This window comes from Choloepus didactylus, chromosome 11 (assembly GCF_015220235.1).
Source record: "Choloepus didactylus isolate mChoDid1 chromosome 11, mChoDid1.pri, whole genome shotgun sequence".
Taxonomy (NCBI): domain Eukaryota; kingdom Metazoa; phylum Chordata; class Mammalia; order Pilosa; family Megalonychidae; genus Choloepus; species Choloepus didactylus.
Genome location: NC_051317.1, coordinates 71951039 through 71976623, shown reverse-complemented (window position 1 = coordinate 71976623; position 25585 = coordinate 71951039). Strand labels below are relative to the sequence as shown.

The following is a 25585-nucleotide window of genomic DNA, read 5'->3' as shown; positions in this document are numbered from 1 at the left end:
TGCTACCATCTCCCAAAACTGTGTTCCAAACCATGCACTCCTGTCTTCTATCACCCTGTAGTGCTCCCTTTAGTATTTCCTGTAGGACAGGTGTCTTGTTCACAAAGCCTCTCATTGTCTGTTTGTCAGAAAATATTTTGAGCTGTCCCTCATATTCGAAGGACAGCTTTGCTTGATACAGGATTCTTGGTTGGCAGTTTTTCTCTTTCAGTATCTTAAATATATCACACCACTTCCTTCTTACCTCCATGGTTTCTGCTGAGAGATCCGCACATAGTCTTATCAAGCTTCCTTTGTATGTAATGGATTGCTTTTCTCTTGCTGCTTTCAGGAGTCTCTCTTTGTCTTTGACATTTGATAATCTGATTATTAAGTGTCTTGGCGTAGGCCTATTCAAATCTCTTCTGTTTGGAGTACACTGCACTTCTTGGATCTGTAACTTTATGTCTTTCTTAAGAGATGGGAAATTTTCATTAATTATTTCCTCTATTATTGCTTCTGCCCCCTTTCCCTTCTCTTCTCCTTCTGGGACACCAATGATACGTACATTATTGTACTTTGTTTCATCCTTGAGTTCCTGGAGATGTTGCTCATATTTTTTCATTCTTTTCTCCGTCTGCTCCTTTGCGTGTAGGCTTTCAGGTGTTTTGTTCTCCAGTTCCTGAGTGTTTTCTTTTGCCTCTTGAGATCTGCTGTTGTATTTTTCCATTGTGTCTTTCATCTCTTGTGTTGTGCCTTTCATTTCCATAGATTCTTGTAGTTATTTTTTTGAACTTTTGATTTCTGCCGTATACATGACCAGTGCTTCCTTTACAGCCTCTATCTCTTTTGCAATATCTTCTCTAAACTTTTTGAACTGATTTAGCATTAGTTGTTTAAATTCCTGTATCTCAGTTGAAGTGTACATTTGTTCCTTTGACTGGGCCATAACTTTGTTTTTCTTAGTGTAGGTTGTAATTTTCTGTTGTCTAGGCATGGTTTCCTTGGTTATCCAAATCAGGTTTTCCCAGACCAGAACAGGCTCAGGTCCCAGAGGGAAGAAATATTCAGTATCTGGTTTCCCTGAGGGTGTGTCTTAGAAAATTGCTCTACCCTTTGATGCCTTGGGTCACTATGCTTTTCTGCCCAGCAGGTGATGCCTGTTAGCCTATAATTCTTGACTGGTGTGAGGAGGTATGGCCCTGTTCCCCCAGGCTCTGGGGTCTGATTCTGAATGGAAAGGGCCCCACCCCTTTCCTCCTAGAGAAGACAGACCCCTGAGGTGGAGGTCATTAGCATTTCAATGGTCTCACTCTCTGTTTGTGCTGTCTCCACCCTTCCCAGAGTCGCAGCCCTGGAAACTGAAAATGACTGGGGCTTTCTCCACTGAGCCAAAAAAGAAACAGATAGTCCCCTTCAGACCCAGTCCAAGGTGACCCTCTGGCTCTCCCAGGTCAGTCATCACCCAAAGCCTCTGTCTGTTTTTTGGGGATGCGTACCTGTAGTGAGCAGTTCACACTTGCTACTTAAAACCCCAGTTGGAGCTCAGCTGAGCTGTATTTGCTTGCTGGGAGAGAGCTTCTCTGTGGCACCACGCGGCTCTGCAGCTCGGGCTATGGGGGAGGGGGTCTCCCGACTTGGATCCGCAGGTTTTACTTACAGATTTTATGCTGTGTTCTCGGGCATTCCTCCCAATTCAGGTTGGTGTATGATGAGTGGATGGTCTCGTTTGTCCCCCCGCAGTTATTCTGGATTATTTACTAGTTGTTTCTGGTTTTTTGTAGTTGTTCCAGGGGGACTACTTAGCTTCCACTCCTCTCTATGCTGCCATCTTGCCCGAGTCCTGATCCATTTTTAGTTATTTTTTGTATAAGGTGTGAGATGTAAGTCCTCTTTCATTCTTTTGGATATGGCTATCCTGTTATCTTGGCACCATTTGTTGAGTGACTATGCTGTCCCATTTGACTGGACTTAGCTGCCTTGTCAAATGTCAATTGGTGATAAATGTGATGGTCTATTTCTGAGCTCTCAATTAGATTCCGTAGGTCAATATATCTACCCTTATGCCAGTATCATGTTGTTTTGACCACTGTAACTTTATAATATGCATTAAAGTCAGGAAATGTGAGTCCTCCAACTTTGTTCTTCTTTCTAAAGATGTTTCTGGCTATTTGGGTCCCCTCACCATTCTTAATAAATTTGAAATTTTGCAGAAATTGCTTTTCCATTTCTGCAAAGTAAGCTATTGAAATTTTTATTGGGATTGTGCTGAATCTGTAAATCATTTTGGTTAGAATTGACATCATAATGATATTTAGTCTTCCAATCCATGAATATGGAATATCCTTCTATTTAAGGTAGGTCTTTTTAAATTTCATTTAGCAATGTTTTATGGTTTTCTGTGTACAAGTCCTTTACATCCTTGGTTAAATTTACTGATAGATATGTGTTTCTTTTAGTTGCTATTGTAAATGCATTTTTTCTTGATTTCCTCCTCAGATTGCTCATTACTTGTGTATGGAAACACTGCTGATTTTTGCACATTGATGTTGTATCCCACCACTTTGCTGAATTCATTTATTAGCTCTAGTAGCTTTGTTGTAGATTTATTGGGACTTTCTACATATAAGATCATGTTATCTGCAAATATTGAAAGATTTACTTCTTCCCTTCAAATTTGGATGCCTTTTATTTCTTTTGCTTGCCTACATGCCATAGCTAGAACTTCCAGCACAATATTAAATAACAGTGGTGACAGTGGGCATCCTTGTCTTGTTCCAGATCTTGAGGGAAAGATTTCAGTCTTTCACCATTGAGTATGTTAGCTGTGGTTTTTCCATATACACCTTTTATCATGTTGAGAAAGTTTCATTCTAATTCTATCTTTTGAAGTGTTTTTTTATCAAGAAAGGATGCTGGATTTTATCAAATACCTTGTCCACATCATTCAAGATGTTCATGTATATCTGTGTGTGTGTGTGTGTGTGTGTGTATGTGTGTGTGTTTTCCTTTGTTTTGTTAATGTGGTTTATTACATTAATTGACTTTCTTGTGTTGAACACCCTTGCATTCCTGGGATAAAACTCACTTTATCATGGTGTATAATTCTTTTAATGTGCTGTTGAATTTGATTTGCTAGTTTTTTTTGAGGTTTTTTCATCTATAGTCATTAGAGAAATTGGTCTGTAATTTTCTTTTCTTGTAGTATGTTTGTCTGGCTTTGGTATTAGGGTGATATTTACTTCATAGAATGAATCAGGTAGCATTCTCTCCTCTTCAAATTTTAGAATAAGTTTGAGCAGGGTTGGTATTAATTCTTCTTGGAATGCTTGGTGGAATTCACTTGTGAAACCTTCTGGTTCTGGACTTTTCTTTGCTTGGGAGATTCTTGATGACTGTTTCAGTTTCTTGCAATTGGTTTGCTGAGGTCTTCTATTTCTTCTAGAGTCAGTGTATGTTGTTCATGTGTTTCTAGATCACTCCAGAATAGTCTGTTTTGCATTTAGGTGATCCAGCCAATCAAAACTGGATTGAGTGAGTACAGTTGCCTACAATTCTGCCAGGTTCTCGTTCTTCCCCCACTCCTAGGTGCCCATTTGTATGAAGCACTCCTCAGCAGCTTGTGTTCCACCAGGGGTCTCTGTGGACTTGGGTCCCTGTGCCTGGATATGTATGGGGTTCTAACTCAGGGTTGTGAGTGGCTCTCTAGTCCACAATGTGAGGGACCTGGGCTGCTGCCTCTGAGCAACCCCAAGCTGCACTGGACTGAGGGGTAGGGGAATGGACCAGAAGGATAGGGACAGAAATTTCCTACCAGATATTTTTCTTTTTCTTTCATTCAGTATTAGTGGAGTTCTTTGGTTTCTACAGTCCTCCATAGTTCTAAGCAAGTGGAATTTGTTCTTTTGTTCACTGAATCTCTGGGGAAGTTTTTTCAGGTGATGTCTTATGTCACCATGTTGATGATTGCCCATCTACTCAGTCCTATATCAAAAAGCTGCAGTAATCAAGTCTGTGTTGTATTGCACAAGGTCAAACACCCCACATGGATAACAATCTTGTATCAAACCTCTGCTTAAATCACAATGGCTTGAAGTTTCCTTTATACCTCCCACAGCTGACCTTTTCTAAAGGAGATCTCACTCTCAGGCTTTGGAGGGCATATTCTTTCCTGGGATCAGGTCCATGCAGTGCAGATGCCAGCACACTGCCACTTCTCTGCCTACAAAATGGAGAGCTGCCCCTCAGAAGCAAAGGGTTAAGATCATGGAGAGGAGTAACCCTCGGGACCTCCTTAAATCTCTCCTCTATGGAAATTCTGCAGTCATCATGGAAATCAGAGGATGTAGCTGTCCATTCTTTAAAAAGGGAAATATTCTAACACTTAGGAGGTTGCACCATTAAACCTCTAGGGGATGATGTTATCTAACAGAATCTTACCATTGTCCTAGTCCAAAATACCTGTTTTTGTTTTTTCAATGCCTTGGGCACTTTTTCTTCCAAGGGTTCCCTCTTCTCTTGCGTCTTATATTCTGATCTGTTTCAGGAGGGCACCAGTTGCATCTGCCAACATGTAATGAATGCTGACATACCTCTTGCCTTTTGACAGGTAATCTCACTTTGATCACAGGATCCCCAGGTGAGCCCATCCTACCTTTTTGTTTGAGATATATGAGCTGGCTTACTAAGTACATAAATCAAACAACCAATTTCTATTTCTGTAATTGTTGGGTGCTTTTCTGATTTAAAATATTGAGTTGATTTCATCAGACTCAGATAACTTGAATTCCTTCACGCTCAGTCTTGATTATGATTCTTAGTTTCCCAGGATGTTTCCTAAAGTCCATTTCACATTTATAGTTATTTGGGTCACAACTAATGGCAGTGGTCTGTGTAAAAGCTTCTTGAAGTTCATGCTCTGCCTCTCTTTGCTTCTGAGATGATGGCACTACAGCCATCCAAGTTGGTGCTGTTTGTATGTTTGGGTAACATCTGTTGATCACCCATTGCAGAAGCAGTTTTCAGAAAACTTGTAACTGATCAAAATATTTCATATAATTGTGTCATTGACAGTGGTGCTGTTTCTGACTGGAATGTGGACCAGTCACCAGGTCCGAGAGCTGTAAGCTTCTGTGCTGGTTTGTATATATCATGTCCCCCAGAAAAAAGTCATATTCTTTAACGCAATCTTGTAGGGACAGAGGCATTAGTGTTGATTAGGTTGGAATCTTTGGATTAGGTTGTTTCCATAGAAATGTGACCCACCCAACCATGGGCAATAACTTTGATTAGACTATTGCCATGGAGGTGTGGCCCCACCCATTCAGCATGAGTCTTATTAGTTTTACTGGAGTACTTTAAAAAGAGCAACACAGGCCCAGACATTTGCTGGCTGACACTGATGTTTAGACATGCTTGGAGCTGCAGCTTAGAGAGACATTTTGGAGATGGCCATTGAAAGCTGATGCTGACATTTTGGAGAATGCCATTTTGAAATGCAACCTGGGAGCAAGCAGACACCAGCCATGTGCCTTCCCAGCTGACAGAGGTTTTCCGGACACCACTGGCATTTCTCAAGTGAAGGTATACTTATGTTTATACCTTGGTTTGGACACTTTTGTGGCTGTAGAACTGAAAATTTGTAACCACATAAACCCCCTTTATAAAAGCCAATCTATTTCTAGTATTTTGTATAATGGCAGCATTAGCAAACTGGAAGAGCTACCTAAGAAATCATGACATTAAAACAGCCCATATAGCAAGACTAGTTACCATAGAAGACTTCACCACATTTGATTATATACTACGCATGGATGAAAACAATCTGAGAGATTTGAATAGAAAAGGTAGTGAAGTTAAAAACTGCAAAGTAAAATTGAACTACTTGTGAGTTTTGATCCATAAAAAGAACTTATTATTGAGATCCCTATTATGGGAATGACTCCAGCTTTGAGACTGTGTACTAGTGGTGTGTTAGGTGCTGCAAAGCATTATTGGAGAAGTCACAGTAAAGCTGCATCCATTCATTGCTGAAGGCCAACAATGATAAATGTTTTTACAGTGATATTCTAGGTTTCTCAATCAATGTGTTAAAAGTGTAATGCTTCATACTCAAGGCCACAACTTTTTTTCAATTGACTTATTTTTTATCTTAAAAAATAATTGTAGATAGAAATCAATGTTGTGTTTAGCAGAATAATTAATAAAAATCATTGATTCAGACAGTTTATGGGGTACATTAAATATTCTTAAACAAATCGGACTGCTTATCTTGCCCCAAAGACAAAAATATTGGAACAAACAATGTTTTGTGTGTTTTGTAACAATCATTTCTTTTCAATGTTTAACCTTAAGGTACTAATCCAGTGATGGCTAGCATTCCAATATGCTTAATTATGATCTGAATAAGTAATTAAAACATCACTTTCAGGCCCAAGTCAATATCTGAGCCCATTGAGACTTAAATAATCTACCTCTTTATTAGGTCAGTATGTATAACTTGATGGACAAATGTCCTCTATTCACCAGTACTACCTCTCCTTTAACCCCAGGGCCTTTTATTGAATTAGATATCCCTGGTCATAGGAGTTTATGATCTTGTTTGGAAGTATTTTGATTCACACATACCCAGAGTGCACACTTGTATGCTTGAAGGATAGGAAAGAGAATTATTTATGAAATGAATTTTTAGCATTATTATCAATTTTTGTTTATCTAGTTTATTTCCTGAGGAAATCAGTTTTTTGCTCCCATGTAGACCACCTTGCCTCTGAAAATTTATATCCAGAAAGGACACTGTATGCTGTTTCATCTTCTGCTCACTTTGACAAATGTGTCTGTTTTATATGCACGTATTACCCAAATGTTAAATATTGCATATTGTGTTAGAAGGGAAAAATAGTTTAAAAAGCTGGAAAAAGGGAATTCTGTTATGTTGAAGTCCTTAAATAATATGTTAAGTGTTCTTTGATCACTGTTTCATTTATGGGAGAATATTGGTAATTTCTGTGTACTTTGAGATAACTGTAATTTCAAATTCATTTGGATATATATCAGAAAATGTTTTCAAAATTAACTGGAATGTATAAAAATATAATTGATATTAATCTGGTGTCTACCTGCTTTTTTATTGACAAATGAAGCATTAAAAGTCAATGCCTTTATTTTCCCTTTCAAATGATCTGTGATGTTACCTGAGCATATTTATCTTTGGTGTTAGGAAGTAAAATGATGAAAATGAGCACATTGTTTCCACACATAATAATGTCTAATTTTTGAATGAAGTTAGAGATCATTGTAGTGAGAATGTGCTATATTCTGTGTATTTGCCTATTACCCTTGTTAGTGGAGTATGATAGTTTCCTCATTTGATTCCATCTTCCCTCTCTTCAAACTTATACATGGTACGTACCAAGTTATGCCCCCACATAGCACAGTTAGGTAATTAACCATATTGATTTGCTTAACTTATGCATTCATATGAATCTGAAATCCTAAGAAAACTTAAAAAAACCAATACTCAGCCAAAGGCTAAAAGAATATGAGTTTTTTTTTTTAAATTTTTTAACTGAGATTGTTCACATACCATACAATTATCTAAAGATCCAAAGTGTACAATCAATTGCCCACAGTACCACCATAAGGCTGTGCATCCATCACAATTAATTTTGTTTCAGTTTTTAGAACATTTTCATACTACAGAAAAGAAATAAAGAACAAGAAAAGGAAACTAAAATCCTCCCATACCCCTAACCATCCCCCCTCCATTATTGATTCATAGTATTGGTATAGTACATTTGTTATTGTTGATGAAAGAATGCTAAAATACTACTAATTGTAGTATATAGTTTGCAATATGTATATTTTTTTCTGATATGCCCCTCTACTATTAACTTCTAGTTATAGTGTCATGTATTTGTTCTAGTTCATGAAAGAGATTTCTAATATTTGTACAGTTAATCATGGACATTGTCCACCACAAGATTCACAGTTTCATACATTCCCATCTTTTAACCTCCAACTTTCCTTCTGGTGACATATGTGACTCTGAGCTTCCCTTTTCCACCACATTCACAAACCATTCAGCACTGTTAGTTATTCTCACAATGTGCTACCATTACCTCTGTCCATTTCCAAACATTTAAGTTCACTATAGTTGAACATTCTGCTCATAATAAGCAACCACTCCCCATTCTTTAGTCTCATGCTATATCCTGGTAACTTATATTTCATGTCTATGAGTTTACATATTAGAATTAGTTCATATCAGTGAGACCTTGCAATATTTGTCCTTATGTGTCTGTCTTACTTCACTCACTATAGTGCCCTCAGGTTTTCTTCATCAACCCATTTTTTTAAAACAGTTTTGTTCACACACCATACATTCTGACCTAAGTAAATAATCAATGGTTCCCTGTATAGTCATGTATTTATGTATTCACCACCATCACCACTATCTATATAAGGACATCTCCATTTCTTCCACAAAGAAGGAGGATGAGTAAAAGAAGGTAGAGAGACAAAATGAAAAGAAAAAAGCAAGAGAGAAAAATAAAAACATGACAGCTAGGAAGCAACAAAAGGAAAGATAGCATTAAACAAAAGTAGAATAAAGAGTCAGGCATCATAACCAATGCCAAGAAGTCCCATTCTCCTCCCTTAATGTCTCCTTCTTATATGCATTTAGCTTTGGTATATTGCATTTGTTATATTAAAGGAAGCATAATACAATGTTTTTGTTAATTAAAGTCTCTAGTTTTCACTGATTGTATTCCTCTTTCAACCATACTCACAGTCATCTTTGTTCAGTGTACTTACATTGCTGTGCTACCATCACCCAAAACTGTGTTCCAAATCTCTCACTCCTGTCTTTTCTGATCTGTCTGTAGTGTTCCCTTTAGTATTTCCTGTAGAGCAGGTATCTTATTCACGAACTCTGTCAATGTCTGTTTGTCAGAGAATATTTTAAGCTCTCCCTCATATTTGAAGGACAGTTTTGGCAGATACAGGATTCTTGGCAGTTTTTCTCTTCCAGTATCTTAAATATATTAAACCAGTTCTTTCTTACCTCCATGGTTTCTACTGAGAAATCCACACATAGTCTTATCAAGCTTCCTTTGTATGTGATGGATTGCTTTTCTCTTGCTGCTTTCAGGATTCTCTCTTTATCTTTGATGTTTGATAATCTGATTATTAAGTGTCTTGGTGTAGGCCTATTCAGATTTGTTTTGTTTGGGGTACAATGCACTTCTTGGATCTGTAATTTTATGTCTTTCACAAGAGATGGAAAATTTTCATTGACTATTTCCTCTATTATTGCTTCTGTCCCTGTTCTAATTTGGTAATGCTGCAGAATGCAAAACACCAGAGATGGATTGGCTTTTATAAAACAGGGGGTTTATTTGGCTATATAGTTACAGTCTTGATGCTATAAAGTGTCCAAGGTAACACATCAGTAATCAGGTACCTTCACTGGAGGATGGCAAATGGCATCCGGAAAACCTCTGTTAGCTGGGAAGGCACGTGGCTGGCGTCTGCTCCAAAGTTCTGGTTTCAAAATGGCTTTCTCCCAGGACATTCCTCTCTAGCAAGCTTGCTCCTCTTCAAAATGTCACTCACAGCTGCACTGAGTTCCTTCTCTTTGAGACAGCTCATTTATATGGCTCCACTGATCAAGGCCCACCCTGAATGGGTAGGGCCATGCCTCCATGGAAATATCCCATCAGTTATCCTCTACAGTTGGGTGGGGCACATCTCCATGCAAACAACCTAATTCAAACGTTCCAACTTAATCCCCACTATTATGTCTGCCCCACAAGATTGCATCAAAGAATATGGCTTTTTCTGGGGGACGTAATACATTCAAACCGGCACAGCCCCCTTTCCCTTCTCTTCTCCTTCTGGGACACCTATGACACATACATTCATGTGTTTCATGTTGTCATTCAGTTCCCTGAGATGTTGCTCATATTTTTCCTCCATTCTTTTCCCTCTCTGTTCTTTTGTGTTTAGGCTTCCAGTTGCCCTTGTTCTTCCAGTTTCTGAGTGTTTTCTTCTGCCACTTGGGATCTGCTGTTTTATATCTCCATTGTGTCTTTCACCTTTTGTGTTGTGCTTTTCATTTCCATAGATTCTGCCAGTTGTTCTTTTAAACTTTCAATTTCTACCTTCTGTACACCCAGTGTTTTCAATATATGCTTCATCTCTTTTTTCCATATCTTCCCTAAGCTTTTTTAATTGATTTATCCTTAGTTGTTTCAATTCCTATATCTCAGTTGAAGTGTAAGTTTGTTCCTTTGACTGGGCCATAACTTTGTTCTTCTTAGTGTAAGTTGTAGTTTTCTGTTGTCTAGGCATCTGATTCCTTGGTTACCCCAATCAGGTTTTCCCAGACCAGAATGGGCTCAGGTCTCAGCAGGAGGCAACAGTATCCAGTTTCCCTGAGGGTGTGTCTTAGAGGTTTGGCACATCCTGTGAGGCCTCAAGCTGCTGTGCTTTTCTGCCCAGCAGGTGGTGCCTATCAGCCTATAGCTCCAGACTGGTGTAAGGAGGTGTGGCCTGTGGCTGTTTTCCCCCAGGCTCTGGTGTCTTGTTCTGAATGGAAGGCAGGTAGTAGAGCTTGGCACCACCTTCTTCCCCTTAAGAAAGATACACCCCCTAGGGGGAGTCATTTGCATTTGAATAATCTCTCTGACTCTGCTCCCTCCACCCTTTTCTGGGTCAGAACACTGGAAACTGAAAATGGCTGAGGCTTTTTCCACTGAGCCAAAACAGGGACAGAAAGCCCCCCTTCAGGATCAGTCTGTGGCCATCCTCTGCTCTCCAAGGTCAGTCATCACCAAAAGCCTCTGTCTACTTGTTGGGGATTTGTAGCTTGTATTGAGCAGCCCATGTTTGTTAATTAAAAACGCAGTTGGAGCTCAGCTGAGCTATATTCACTTTCTCAGAGAGTGCTACTCTCTTTCATAGCAAGGCTTTGCAGTTTGGCCTCTGGGGTATGAGGCTCCTGGCTCAGGTCTGCAGTTTTTACTTACAGATTTTATGCTGAAATCTCAGGCATTTCTCCCAATCCAGGCTGGTGTATGATGTGTGGACAGTCATGATTGTCCCTTAGCAGTTATTCCAGATTATTATTTATTCCTGGTTGTTTATTACTTTTTCCAGGGGACTTACTAACTTCTACTCTTCTCTATGCCACCATCTTCTTCCATCTCCATGAAGAGTTTTAACAGAATAAAAGATGTGAAACTTCAGGTAGGGCATTTATTTCTCCTGGGTCCCTTGTGGCCTGTATGGAACACATATCTTTCTTAAAACTCACTTGTACCTGAATGTTTAACTTGTCCCTTGTGATGAGTTATCTTTCCTGCCATTCCACCAAGAAAGTATGAGAAGACAAAAATGACCACAGTGATGTGATTACTGAAAGATTTGGCAATCATTTGTCTAGCTCCACAATAATTTCAGTGACCTAATGGAAATACTTGATGACAGTCTTACTCTAAAAAACTATTCCTAGGAATTTGATCATGGTACCCCTAAAATCTAAAGATTAAGAAGATAAAGTCAAGTAATTAACTGCAATTAGAAGGTAGAATTAAGGATGTTTCAAAAGTTACGCCTTGCCCTATCATTTCAGTAATTGCTTAATAAATCCCGAAAGAAATTTCTTACTTTTCTTCTGTGAATTTATGTTTATAGATAAACTCATATATTTGTTTAATTTTTACTTAGGTATTTTAAATATTGATACTGAAACTAATTTTCATAAGTTAATGTCAAGTTTGTCCTTGTGGATATATCCAGAGAGTTTCATCTGTTTATAAGATCATATGAACATAGAAACTCATTGCTTTGCTGAATTCAAGTTAACGTTTTAAAATTGGATCCAGTCAGATGAGTTTAAAATATATCTACCTATGAAAATCTGGGACCATTTAGAAATTTCATGGTCTCTTAGTGTTGTGTTTCTGTAATGACAAAATCATGGGAAATTCATGGATGCAAGCTAATTTGCAATATTCACTACCAGATCAGGTCTATCAGGGTCTATTTTAAGAAATCCTGTCACTGCTATGTAATGGCCCCTACTGTTAAAAAAAAATGAATTTAATTGTCCCTTACAGGGATTTTTAGCCTTTCAAGTTTCATTTATTTATGCCTTATAAATTCTGTAACATTCTGTTAGTGTAATGATCTCAGTTTATTTGTAGATCAGGGATTCCCAATAATGGACTTATTAGAGAGGAAATAAAGAATCACATTGAAGACTATTCATTACAGCAAACACTTCTGTTATTGTGTTTATTTACAGTATTTATATATTACAAAATAGCTGGAATACTATTTTAAATTTATTATACAAAGAACAAATGAAATTAGCCTTGACATGGTTGTTCATAGATTTAAACTCTGCTGTCTCCAAAATATGACTGATGTTTTCTTCATTTTTTATTCATGCAATTTCAAATAATACTCTGTAATTTAATTTTAAAAATCCCAAGTCACACCATATACTATATGAAAATATAGTTCCAATTTCTGCATATGTTTCTAAAGACATATTCTCTACAATTTCAACTGGTCAGAAAAAAATATCATTTGTACAACTACACATTGCATGTGGAGTGTTATCTTTTTCTAAAATAAAGAATGGTATTACTGTAAGATATAGTAATGTACAGGTATATATATGCAAACTGATGACAACATACAAAACTCTAAGGAATTATGGAAGAGTGTCTGCAAAAAATATTTGCAGGTTATACTTGTCGGATTAGACTTGTTCTCTTCTACCCTGCTACTCTAAACATATCATTCCTTCTGCTCACAGTGTCCCACTCCTCTTCTTAATCAAGTGAATTCTGACTCCTCCTTTAAAATTGAGTCCAAACTTCATGTATCTGATGCCTACCCTAGCTCCCCTACATGGAATTAATTTCTCTATCTTCTGTGCTCCCATAGGACTTGTTCAGATCTCCATAGCACTGAATTCTTCCAAGAAATTTTGGCAGTTTAAGAAAATTTGAAAAGTACCACATGCTAGTGAAATTTTGACTGCTTTCTAGAAGTAGTCATTACTTGTAAGCTTGGGTATATATATTTGCATACTTTTTTATATGTATATAACATTCTTTTTTATAAAAAGGAGATTATTTCTAGCTCTTGTACTGCAACTTGCTTTTCCCAGTTTAAAGTATGGACATTCACGTATGTTAGCATATAAAGGTCTACCTCATCCGTTATCCTATTTGGATGTGCCATTATTTATTTAACCATTGGTAGACATTTAGATGGTGTGTAATGTTTTTGCTAGAGTGAACAGCTGTGAATATGTCCTAGTCATTTGTGTGATAAATTCCAGAAGTAATCCAACTGGATTGTGTACTAAGCATTTGATTCTAAATCTGTCTCCTTTGCTACAGCCTCTTGAGGACAGGGATGTATTGTTGTATTACCTAGTGACTAGCATTGTGCCTGGAATATTGTAACTCTTCAATAAATGCCTATTGAGTAAATGAATAAATGAAAGTTTTGATACACAGATATGAGTTACATAGATATTCTTAATTTCACATTCAGCTCATTTTCTGCTCCAAAGCTGTAACTGGTCTGATATTTCCAAATGGGCAAGATGTGGATACAGACGACTTCCTCTATTCCAAAGGAAGATACCTCTATTACTTAGAGCTGGCACTATAGGCAAGTGGGTTTCTTTTGACTCCTAATTGAGAGGCTAGGTTGTGTCTGTTACTATGAAGCTGCCACCTGCAGTCACTCTTGCACTGTTGCACTGTAATTTCTAAAAAAAATTTATTCACTACCCACTTGGCAGATGGGAAGCATATGAGAGTACTGTGTGCATGTGACATGTGGGAATTTACAGATATTCATTTTAGCATAGGAATTAGAGTTCCTTTCTTATTTGTGTTTCCCTCATCTCCTTACATCTGAATAATCTAAGCTCCTCCTAACTTGACCGCTTGCCCCAGTAACTTCCCATCTTGCTTATACTGCAATTGAACCTCCCTCAAACCCTTCACCTTTTCCAAATCTTTAGTAGTCCCCTTTTCATAAAATCCGAACCTCTTTAGACTGGCACTCAAGTCCTCAGTGTGTGATCTCAATTTATCTTACTAACTGTATCTCCCACAGCTCATCTTCTTTATTCCTCAATTCAGACCAAGTGCTTTGTCTATTTTTTCCAGGTCTGACACGTGCCTTGGGCTTTCTTGTCTCAAAGCTCTTGAGAGAGCATTTCCTTTAGTCTGGACAAGTCTTCATTTCTCTCCACCCACTGGGAAGCTTTCATACCTGCTCCAGAACCCACATGATCACTCTCTTCTAAACTGTTGGGGTGCACCCTGTTGACCTCACTCCTTTGACCTTTGTCCAAATTAGTCTTGCAACTCACTAGCATTGTTATCTGGAACTTCTTTTAATCTCTTTGCTTGATATATTACATCTCATCACCCTCAAATACAGTGTAAATTTCTGGAGGTAGAAATGTGCCCTCCCCAGGTCTGAATTCACAAAGCCATCAGCAAGAATTTGCAGATTGCTTGAGTTGATTTACAATTCTGCTTCTCTGAAATCTTTACAATGAAAACTAGGTCAGTGCTTTATAAACTGTAAGGTTTAATGTTTTCTTTCTTTTCTTCTTTTAGCCATACTTCCCATTGCCTCCAGCTGTTGCACCCAGTTATCACATCATATTTCCAGAAGGCTTCTGGAAAGAGTGAATATATGTCGTATTCAGAGAGCTGATGGGGATTGTGACTTGGCTGCTATCATGTGAGTGGTCTTCAATAGGCATGTCTAAACCTGCTCAGTGGTTATTGCTGCAGCCAATTAGCAATAGGTTGGGAAGACATTGCCTAAAATACAACATACAAATAATCAAAGAGAAGAGGGAGAGGAGAATAAGTTTAGACCCTTCAGACCCCACTATCCCTGCAATGAATCCAAATTAATTACAATCTCAGTGAACAGGGATGTCCAGAACCCCACACTAGCCTCCTGGCTCTTCCGCTGCAGTGCAGGAGTAGGGTTAAATGCTCTCAGTCACCCTAAAATGTTAACAACTTTCCTAAGCAAATAAGGGACACTCTGAGTGAAAACAAACAGAAAATGACTGTTTTATTTCATGGCTTTAACTCTAACTTTTTTAGGTAAGGATATGAGTTGCTGAAATTTTTTACTCTCTGAATTCATCCGGACTGAATTATAAGGTTCAGAAAGAATGTAGAAATTATTTGTATTTGCCACAAGTGCTACTTCAATCCAAGCACAAATGTCTTTCTTTGCTTTTGATTCTGGGGTGTTGGCTCATGATGAACCCTTCCACATCTTCTAAACCCAGTCCTGGTCCACTTCTTAAAAGCTTTAGACATAAATGCACTTACTATCTACATAGAGTAATTTGAAGTGCATTGTATTTAGCAAGTCTCTGGATTCTGACAACAATGCTGTGAAGTAGGCACTATCACTATGTCATAAAGCTATGAAGAGATTACATAGTCCACCTGCTGTCATACAGCTAGCAAATGACAGAAATGGAATGTGAACTCAGGTATCTCAGTTTAGAACACGATAGATCTCCAAAGTCTCTCAAAAGGAATGGTGAGGCTAACCATAAAATGCTTTTCCCAAGAGCCGTTGCATTTGACAGCATATTAGGTATCTTCCTGACATGCTAGTTTTTAACACAGCTTATGGCTGCAGGTGATGCAAATGAATCATTTGGTGTCTTCTTCTTTTGGCTATGAATAAGCCCATTGCTTTTGCCTGAGCTCCTTGGAGTCATTGGGGAGTTTCATTTATTCTTTCAATTAATTTAAAATATTTATTGATCAATGTTTGTGCACCAAGCACCATTCTATGTGCTGGGGATCCAGTAGTGACAAAATAGACTCCAACTTCCTAGAGTCTTCAGGAGACTCTTAATCCAACTGGGTTCTGCAGACCATTCTTGGAGATTTAAGATAGTTGTTCTTCCCTTTAAGGGGGAATCCAAGACAAAGGTTCCTAGGAGTTCAGAGGAGGAGTTTTTAAGAGGTTCATGGATAAACTTGCTTCAATTTAGTGGCCTATGAACTTCTGGGATCTTTATATATGAATGTGTGGACATTTTTCTGGAAGAAGGTCCGCAGGGTTTATAACATCTTCAAAACGATCTGAGGATCTGGGATCTAGTAAAGTTTAAAAACCATACTCACCATGGGGGTGAGTGGGAGATGATTCTTTGTCCAATGTTTTAAGAAGCATGAGTGTCTACATGGGAGAAGGGAGAGGATTGAGAACTCTCTCAGAATTTCCTCATTTTATGCAACTATGGTTGACCCAGAGGGATTCCAGAAGGTGCTTTGGTCATTGGGAATCCATATGAGGTGTAGCAATTCAGGGAGGAGCCTTCTGTGGTGTGCCTCAAACTCCCAGATTCTTTGAAAAATTCCCTTAGTGTATATCTGGCCAGTTTCTACCAATCTTTTATTTAACCTTAATAAATAGTGTTAATAGTAGTTGGAGAGTGACAAATTCATAGGCAATTCATGAATAGATAATGCTCCAGGTAATTGGAAACATCTGGATGTTTGTGTCAGGTCAACAGAGCTGAACTAAATCTGCCCAAGGCTGCTCTAGCTGCTCTCACAAATACCAAGTTTTCAACATTTGGTTCCTTCCACCTCACTGGCTTGTGTCTCCTTGGATGAAAGGAGGCTTCAGAGCTTGTAAGGATTCCCATAGGACTCACAGGGATATGCTGGGAAAGAACCAAAGGAAGTTTTTCTGTGTGTATAAGAGTAAGAAACAGATCCAGGGGATTATCAGGGACACTGCTGGAAGCAGTATTTCAAGACAAGCTTTCTTGGGGGCTAAGCAGGTGTGAGATAGAGAACTAAAAGGTATAGGAACAGAAATGATCAGAAATTGACCTCTGTGCTGATAAGAGGGCTGAAAAGTACAGATATTTTTGACACTGGTCTCAAATAAGATTAAATTGGACTATGCAGTATTTTTTTTTATCATAAATTACAGATCTTCTCTGCTGTGATTCCTGACATTCAACACAAATAAAGGTTCTCTTTTGTCTTAGTTTCCCAGGCTGCTAAGACAAACACAAACACAATGGGCTGGTTTAACAACAGGAATTTATTGGCTCATGGTTCAAAGGCCAGAAGTCTTGTGTCCTCCTGAGGTTGGTAGCATTCTGGCTAGTCAGCAGTTCTTGGGTTCCTTAGCTTTCCCATCACATGGAGATGCCCTCTTCTTGCTCTTCTGTGTTCCTGTTGACTTCCAGCTTCTGGCTTCTTCCCATGGCTTTCTCCCTAAAAAACTTTCAGTAATGGGATTAAGACCTACCCTCATTCAGTTGGGCCACACCTTAAGTAAAAATAACATCTTCAAAAGATCCTATTTGTGTTGGGCTGACACACACAGTAATGGGATTAAGGTTTAGAACATGTTTTTTCAAATTGTTTTACTACAGAACATGACTTATCCAAAATATAATCTCTTAACCCTGACTGTGGTTAAAGACTTTAATATGTGAGACTAGTGTTTTATATTCAGAAAATATGGAAAGTTTTGGAAATACAATCACCAAATAACACCCATTATTAATCATATTAATTAATATAAGTTCACTTGTAGTGAACTCACTAGATTTCTTTTCCATTTCTCTTTCTGCTTACAAATAGGTTTTTTTGTTTCACACACTATAAATGATCACTGTAGTGTCTGCAACAGTAGTGGGCTTTCTTTGAATCCCTCTGTAGTGACTTCATTAAAGAACTTCTGGTTGCTGCTAATCCTAACCACAATGCCAAATTGTTCATCTTGGATAGAGGGCTGATATTCTTCAATCATATAGACATGATCGGTTGGGGTTATTAAAATCATCTGGGGGGCCTGAGTATTTTTTCAGAAATGGTTATGAAGGGCTGTTATGTTTAGAGGAACAGGTAAAGAAACAGATCATGGAACAATCATAGGTATAATCTCTAGGCAGGATTACCCCTTTAGATTCATAGGGCTATCTCTAGCTACCCTCTTGGGGGAAAAAGAATCAGAGGATCAGACTTATAGTTTCTCAGGAGTCAAAACTCCTCTCTACCTAGAAGCTAACAGGGGGGTAGGCTGGTGCCCAGCAGAGGACCAGAGAGTGGGAGGCAGGGGAGGTAGTGTGAATGACCTCGTCTCTTTTTATCATGATAGAATACATAGAGAATGCAGAAAGAAGTTTAAACAGTTTTTAAATTTTAGGATCCTTAAACATCACAAAATCTCCTATTTGGGAACTGTGTTCTTATAACTGATTCTTCTTTTTTTAAATACAATTTTATTGAGATTATTCACATACCATACAATCATCCAAAGTATACAGCCAATTGTTCACAGTACCATTATATAATTGTACATTCATCACCACAATTAATTTTTTCAATTTTAGAACATATTCATTACTCTAGAAAAGAAATAAAAATAAAAAAAGAAAACTCAAATACTCCCATACCCCTAACCCCCCCTCCATTATTGACTCATAGTATTGGTATAGTACATTTGTTACTGTTGATGAAAGAATATTAACATATTACTAACTGTAGCATATAGTTTGCAATAGGTACATTTCCCCCATATACCTCGCTATTGTTAACTTCTAGTAATAGTGTCATACAATTTGTTCTAGTTCATGAAAGAAATTTCTAATATTTGTACAATCATGGACATTGTCCACAAGATTCACTGTTTATACATCCCATCTTTTAACCTCCAACTTTCCTTCTGGTGACATACATGACTCTAAGCTTCCCCTTTCCACCACATTCACACACCATTCAGCACTGTTAGTTATTCTCACAATAATGTGTTACTGTCACCTCTGTCCATTTCCAAATGCTTAAGTTCAACCTAGTTAAGCATTCTGCACATATTAAGCAACAGCTCCCCATTCTTTAGCCTCATTCTATATCCTGGTAGCCTCTATTTCATGTCTATTTGTTTACATATTATAATTAGTTCATATCAGTGAGATCATACAATATTTGTCCTTTTATGTCTTTGTTTCACTTAACATAATGTCCTTGAGTTTCATCCATCAAAACGTTTTTTAAAAGATGATTTTATTAATGCATCATACATTCCATCCTAAGTAAACAATCAATGGTTCCCTGTATAATCACATAGTTATGCATTCACCACCACCAGCACTACCTATATAAGGATATTTCTATTTCTTCAACAAAGAAAGAGGAAGAGTCAAAAAAAAGTAAAAAGACAAAAGAAAGAAAAAAGACAGCTAAAAAGCAATGAAAGGAAAGATAAAATTAAAATAAAGGGCAATATAAAAGTCAGACAACAACACCCTTGCCCCTCCCTTATATCTCCTTCCTATAGGCATTTAGCTTTGGTATACTGCCTTTGTTACATTAAAGGAAGCATAATACAATCTTTCTGTTAACTATAGACTCTAGTTTGCATTGATTATATTTTTTCCCCAATACCACCCTATTTTTAACACCTTGCAAGGTTGACATTCATTTGTTCTCCCTCATGTAAAAACTTATTTGTACATTTTATCACAATCATTGATTGTTCTTGGTTTCACTAAGTTATACAGTCCCAGTCTTTATCTTTCCTCTTTCCTTCTGGTGTCCCACACTCCCCTAACCTTCCTACTTACATTATTGTGCTACCATCACCCAAAATTGTGCTCCAAACCTCTCACTCCTGTCTTTTCCTATCTGTCTGTAGTGCTCCCTTTAGTATTTCCTTAGAGCAGGTATCTTGTTCACAAACTCTCTCATTGTCTGTTTGTCAGAGAATACTTTAAGCTCTCCCTCATATTTAAAGGACAGTTTTGCTGGATATAAAATTCTTGGTTGGTGGTTTTTCTCTTTCAGTATCTTAAATATATCACACCACTGTCTTCTTGCCTCCATGGTTTCTACTGAGAAGTCTGCACATAGTCTTATCTTATTGAGCTTCCCTTGTATGTGGTGGATCATTTTTCTTTTGCTGCTTTCAGGATTCTCTCTTTGTCTTTGACATTTGATAATCTGATTATTAAGTATCTTGGTATGGGTCTATTTGGATCTATTCTTTTTTGGGGTATGCTGTGCTTCTTGGATCTGTAATTTTATGTTTTCCATAAGGGATGGGAAATTTTCATTGATTATTCCCTCCATTATTTCTTCTGCCCGTTTTCCCTTCTCTTCACCTTCTGGGACACCCATGACATTCATGCACTTCTTGTTGTCATTCACTTCCCTGAGATGTTGCTCATATTTCCATTCTTTTCCCTATCTCTTCTTTGTGTGTAGAATTTCAGGTGTCCTGTTCACCAGTTCATGAATGTTTTCTTCAGCCTCTTGAAATCTGCTATTGTATGTCTCCACTGTTTTTCATTTCTTGTGTTGTGCCTTTCATTTGCATAGGTTCTGACAATTGTTTTTTCAAACCTTTGAGTTCTTCCTTATATTTTCCCAAGGTTTTCTTTGTATCCTTCATCTCATTTACTGTATCTTCCCTCAACTCATTGAATTGGTTTTTGAATTGATTTAGCATACTTATTTGAAGATCTTTAATTAGTTGTTTCAATTCCTGTATCTCAGTTGAAGTGTAAGTTTGTTCCTCTGACTGGGCCATATCTTTTTTTTTCCTAGTGTGATCTGTAGTTTTCTGTTGTCTAGGCATCTGGTTTCCTTGATTACCCTAATCAGAATTTCCCAGACCAGAATGGGCTCAGGTCTCAGGAGGAGGCTGAATTCAGTATCAGGTTTCTTCTAGGGTGAGTCCTAGAAGATTGACAGACTTTTCTATGAGGCCTCTAGATGCTGTGCTTTTCCTATCCTGCCCAGCAGGTGGCTCATGTAAGCCCATCGCTCCCCACTGGTGTAAAGAGGAGTGGTCCTTTTAATTCTCAGCAGGCCCTGTCCTGGCCAGAGACCGAGGGTGTCAGAAGCCAAGCTTAAGTTGTTTCTGGTTTGACTGTTTGTTTTCCCTCAGGCTCTAGGGTCTGAGTTCTGAAGGGAGGGTAGCCACTTGAACTGTGCTCCATCCCCCTCCTCTCAGGGAAGATACACCCCCTAGGGAGTTATGCTCTACACTTGAATTACTCCTTTGTCTCTCTGACTCTGTTAACTCCACCCTTGCCTGGGTCAACACTGAGAACTGAAAATGCCTGAGGCTTTCTCCACTGAGCTACTCAGATTGAGAGAGAAAAAAAAAGGAAAAAGAGAGAAAGCCCCTTTTCAGAGCCAGTCCCTGGCCCCCTAGCTTCACCTGTCAGCCAGAGATAGTACCTGGTCCTCTATGCTCCTTTTCTTGGGGCACAGCCATCTCCAAAAGCCTCTGCATTTTTTTCTATCAGCCCTACCTCCTCTCTACTGGGAGTGACCTCAGGGTGCTTTCCTGCTTGTTAGGGATTTACCTGTGCTTGTAGGTTGTAATCAACAGTCCACATTTGTTAATTAAAACTGCAGTTGGAGCTTGGCTGATCTACATTTCCTTTCTCCTGGCAGGAACTGCTTCTTTCTCCCACAGTGAAGTTTTGCAGCTTAGCCTGCCATGCAGTTGGGGAAGAGGCACTGGTTCTGCAGGTTTTACTTACAGCTTTTATTCTGTAATCTCAGCCATTCCAGGCTAGTGTATGATGTGTGAACAGTCACAGTTGTCCCCCAGCAGTTGTTCCAGACTATTTATTAGTTGTTCCTGGCTATTTACTAGTTGCTCTAGAGGACTAACTAAATTCCACACCTCTCTATGCCACCATCTTGCCCTGCCCTCTCTGTAACTGATTCTTCACCTTGAGAGGTTGAGATTTCCCAGAGTTGGCCTGGGGTTGCACATGGTGGCTGTTGCCTATTTCCTATGGCTGTCTGTCTCTATGCATGTCTGTCTATACTCCCTCATCCAATTTACTCCGTTAGCCCCAGTGCCAAAGCCCCTCCCTCAGTTCATCACTTCCCATGGAATACTGGAGTTGGGTCTTAGTTCTTCCCTGTATAATGGCCTTATCTGGATGCAGTGGAGTCTTTATCTGCTCAGTGGAGTCATGTTCTTGCTGACACCAGAGGGAAAGGAGAGTGTTCTAGTCTTTTTCTGGAAAGGGTAGGGGCTTCAACTTCAGAATTTGGGCTTTTTGTTTTTTTGTTTTTAGTTTTTTTTTTTTTTTTTTTTTTTTCTTTTCCCCCTCTAGCAGTGCTGCAGCTGAGTTTTCTCCTATAATATCTAACACTTAAAGGCAAATCTTTTTATTCATCAGTTTTTCTTTTGGAGACATCTCAATCTAATGCATTTGGAAAATGTGTTGTCTTCCTACTAAAGTGTCCTACCTCTTTCAAATTATTTCCCACAGGCTGGATATGCTAAAACTCATTCATGCCTTTTCCTACTTTATCCCCCATTTCAAGAGTCCACATTATTTGATAACGATTCCACTTGGGTCATTTGGAGAAATGACAGCCTAGTTTCTCTCTACTCCCCTATCTTCCCCCCCTCCCCCAGTAACAGGGTTTCAACTTATCTAGATACAGAAATATTTTATATTGAGAGCCAGCAGTATTTGCAAAATTTATGAGTGCTGCTCTCAGGTCCTCCCATCCCAATGTCAAAATTTCATATAGAAAAAAGAAAATGTAAACAAATTCTGTGATATGATATGCATGAAATTAAATGTTAACAAATACTTAGGATGTTTTAGTTGATTGTTTCACGAAAAACAAAACCTGACTGTCCATATTTTGAACAATTTTCACTTCATAGCTACAACTAATTACTGGCACTGTGGACAAGGACTTTTCAAGACTCTTCCAGACCATTCCTCTCTCAAGGACCATAACTCTAGTAGGAGGGATGAGACAAGTAATCAAATAAAAGATAAAGTACACTGAGTGCCAGAAGAGTGGTAACCAGTAACATCAGGGCTCAAAGGAAGGGCAGAGGGTGCTCACCTGAGAGGACCTGGAAGAACCACATGGGGCAGGATGTGCTTGAGATGGGCCATAAGGAATGGGTTTTATTGGGTGGTGCTTGGTGCCAGGAAAGAGAATTTCTTCATTTGGTTTATAATGCTGTCACCTTTCTCCTTCTTCTCCTTCTTATTCCTTTTCTCCATCTTCTCCTTCTCATCCTTCCTCACCTTTCCCTTCTCCTTCTCCTCTTCCTTCTCCTCTTTTCTTCCCTTCCTTCTTCTCTTTCTCCTTTTCCTTCTGTTCCTCCTGCTCTGCTTCCTCCTCCTCCTCTTCCTCCTCCTCCTTCTTTTAAAACATTCTGCTGAAGTGAGAGGCGCCACAGGCAGCAGTGTATATCAAGTCAAGATTTAACCTTATGGTGCTCAACTTTATGATTCAGTCTCTAAGAATACACTGCATCCAAAAGTGGGAACTGCCTATAAAAGCTAAGTTTTTGTTTATATGCATTTACTATCAGTGCTTTTTTTTTTCTTCCTTTTTGACAGCCTTCACATCAAGCGCAGAAGAATCTGTGTCAGCCCGCACAATCATACTATTCAGCAGTGGTTGAAAGAACAAGCAGCCAAGAAAAATGCTAAAGGCAACATTTGCCACTTGAAGAAACAACACCCCAAGAGGAATAATAAAAGGGTACAACAGGCAAAACATGAAACAACCGGCCATAAAACTCCTTATTAGAGAACTTAAAAATTAGTACACAAAGACAGTGTCTGAAGGAAACTTGGCCATGTTTGGTTATAAATTTATCATTTGTGATGTTCCTCATTGAAAGCCAACAGGGCAAAATAAAATGTTGCTTTTTGAAAGGAACAATTGTATACTATGCAAATGTAACCTATACACTCAACTGAAAAATGAAATGCAAATATACTACTTATCCTCACATAATATTTTAAGGGGAGTATATAGATGTAATTGCCCCAACTTTTTATTATGACATTTTCCAAACTTACATAGAAGTGGAAAGAATATTACAATGAACATCTATATACCTTTCACCTAGGTCAATCCCTTGTCAATGATTTGCCATATTTGCTTTGTCTCTTCCTCTTTCTCTCTCTGCATGTGTGTTTGCATATATATTAAAAACATTTTAAATACAAATGCATGTTTTAAAATAAGTTGCAGGTACCATGGCACCTCATTCCTCAATTCTTTTTAGTGTTATAACTTGGTATCCTCAAAAATAGACATTTCCTACATAACTACATTGCCAGTTTTATACCTAAAAAATGAACAATTATTCTATCTAACATATTTAGTCCATGTTCAAATTTCCCCACCTGTTTCCAGAGCATTTTATACAGTTTTATTTGTCCAATCCAGGAACCAGTAAAGTTTCACACATGGCACTTGATTGTTTTATCTCTTAGTATCTTTTAATCTAAAAAAGTTCCTGTTAGTATCTTTTAGTCTAAAAAGTTTCTTTTTCTTTTTCTTTCTTTTCATGGCATGGACTTTTTTGTTTGTTTGTTCATTTGTTTTTGTTTTTGATTTTTTTTTTGGTGCTGAAACCTGGGATCAAACCATGGCATAGACTTTTAAAAAGAGTCTGGGCCAAAATCTGTTTCACATTCTGGGTTTGTCTGATTTTTTCTTCATGACCAGATTCAGGTTTAACAATTTTGGCAAGAATGCTTCTCACATGAATTGTGTACTTATTGTGTCACATTGGTAGGCTAGAGTTCACCTTCCAAATAGAAAATTTTAAGTTGAATGTCACTTTAAAACTTTAAATTTGAGTAGATACTGTTGTTTAGATTTATAAGTTCTGAGAATGAAACAAAATATCTGATTTACTCCCTAGAGCACACACTTAGAACCATCTGCCTCCCACAATCAGTTCTTGGAGCAGCCGTAGGTGGGTGTCCAGACTTTGGCCCTGTGTGGGGTGATTTTACCCTTTCCCCAGATAACAGGCCTATACCTTTTAACCCTTAAGCCACTTTTCCCACACATGGTGAGTTTTTCCCATTATGCCCAAGGTCACACAGTAAGTGGCAGAGGCAAGACTTGTGCCCATATCTCTTGATTCTTCCCAATGTCCTTCCTAGCAATTCTAGCTGTGTACCCTTAGAAGGTGGGTGGAGGACATGAAGTGTTGGACGGAGATGCACTCAGATAAAGATCTGTATATCTGGCACTTTACAAGTGCTGAAAGTTTTGCTTGGAAGTCTAGGATTAAAAATGTTGCCACTGGTGTTATTGGCATGAACACAGATAATAGTTTTCATAGATTAGAACAGGCCTGATTTGAGTTTCACACACTTAGGCAATAGAGGAAATTGAACAATTTTTATTTATAGCCTTTGAATTGCAAAATCTTCCTCACACAGGTCTTTTCAACTTCAAAACATATTTTGTAAAAGAAAAAAAAATACAGCATTCTTCCATTCAATCCCATCATGCTTTTAAAAATGGTAATATAATATAAGGGATTCTCAGGAAAATGGCTCCTAAATATTGCCATTTAATATTGTATTACTATCATCCAATGTCATCAAATTTCAGGTTCTAGAAGTTGAAGAAAGCAATATTTAATAAAAAATAATAGAATAAAATCATGAGAGTAACAAAAATAAATCTACAAGTTTTTAAATTAATTGATAATAGCTAACATTAATGAAAAGTTA

General features: G+C 38.1%; 1 protein-coding gene and 1 pseudogene across 1 annotated transcript; both read left to right on the top strand.

Annotated features, from left to right (window-relative positions):
- The first annotated feature begins 4921 nt into the window (after positions 1-4921).
- On the top strand, positions 4922-5990 carry LOC119506277 (annotated as a pseudogene).
- A 4985-nt stretch (positions 5991-10975) lies between these two features.
- Positions 10976-23743, top strand: CCL28 (C-C motif chemokine ligand 28). Its single transcript, XM_037798948.1, has 4 exons — positions 10976-10993; positions 11211-11232; positions 14646-14772; positions 23438-23743. Exons 1-4 carry the CDS (start codon positions 10976-10978, stop codon positions 23628-23630), a joined length of 360 nt encoding a protein of 119 aa, XP_037654876.1. The 3' UTR covers positions 23631-23743.
- The last annotated feature ends 1842 nt before the right edge of the window (positions 23744-25585 follow it).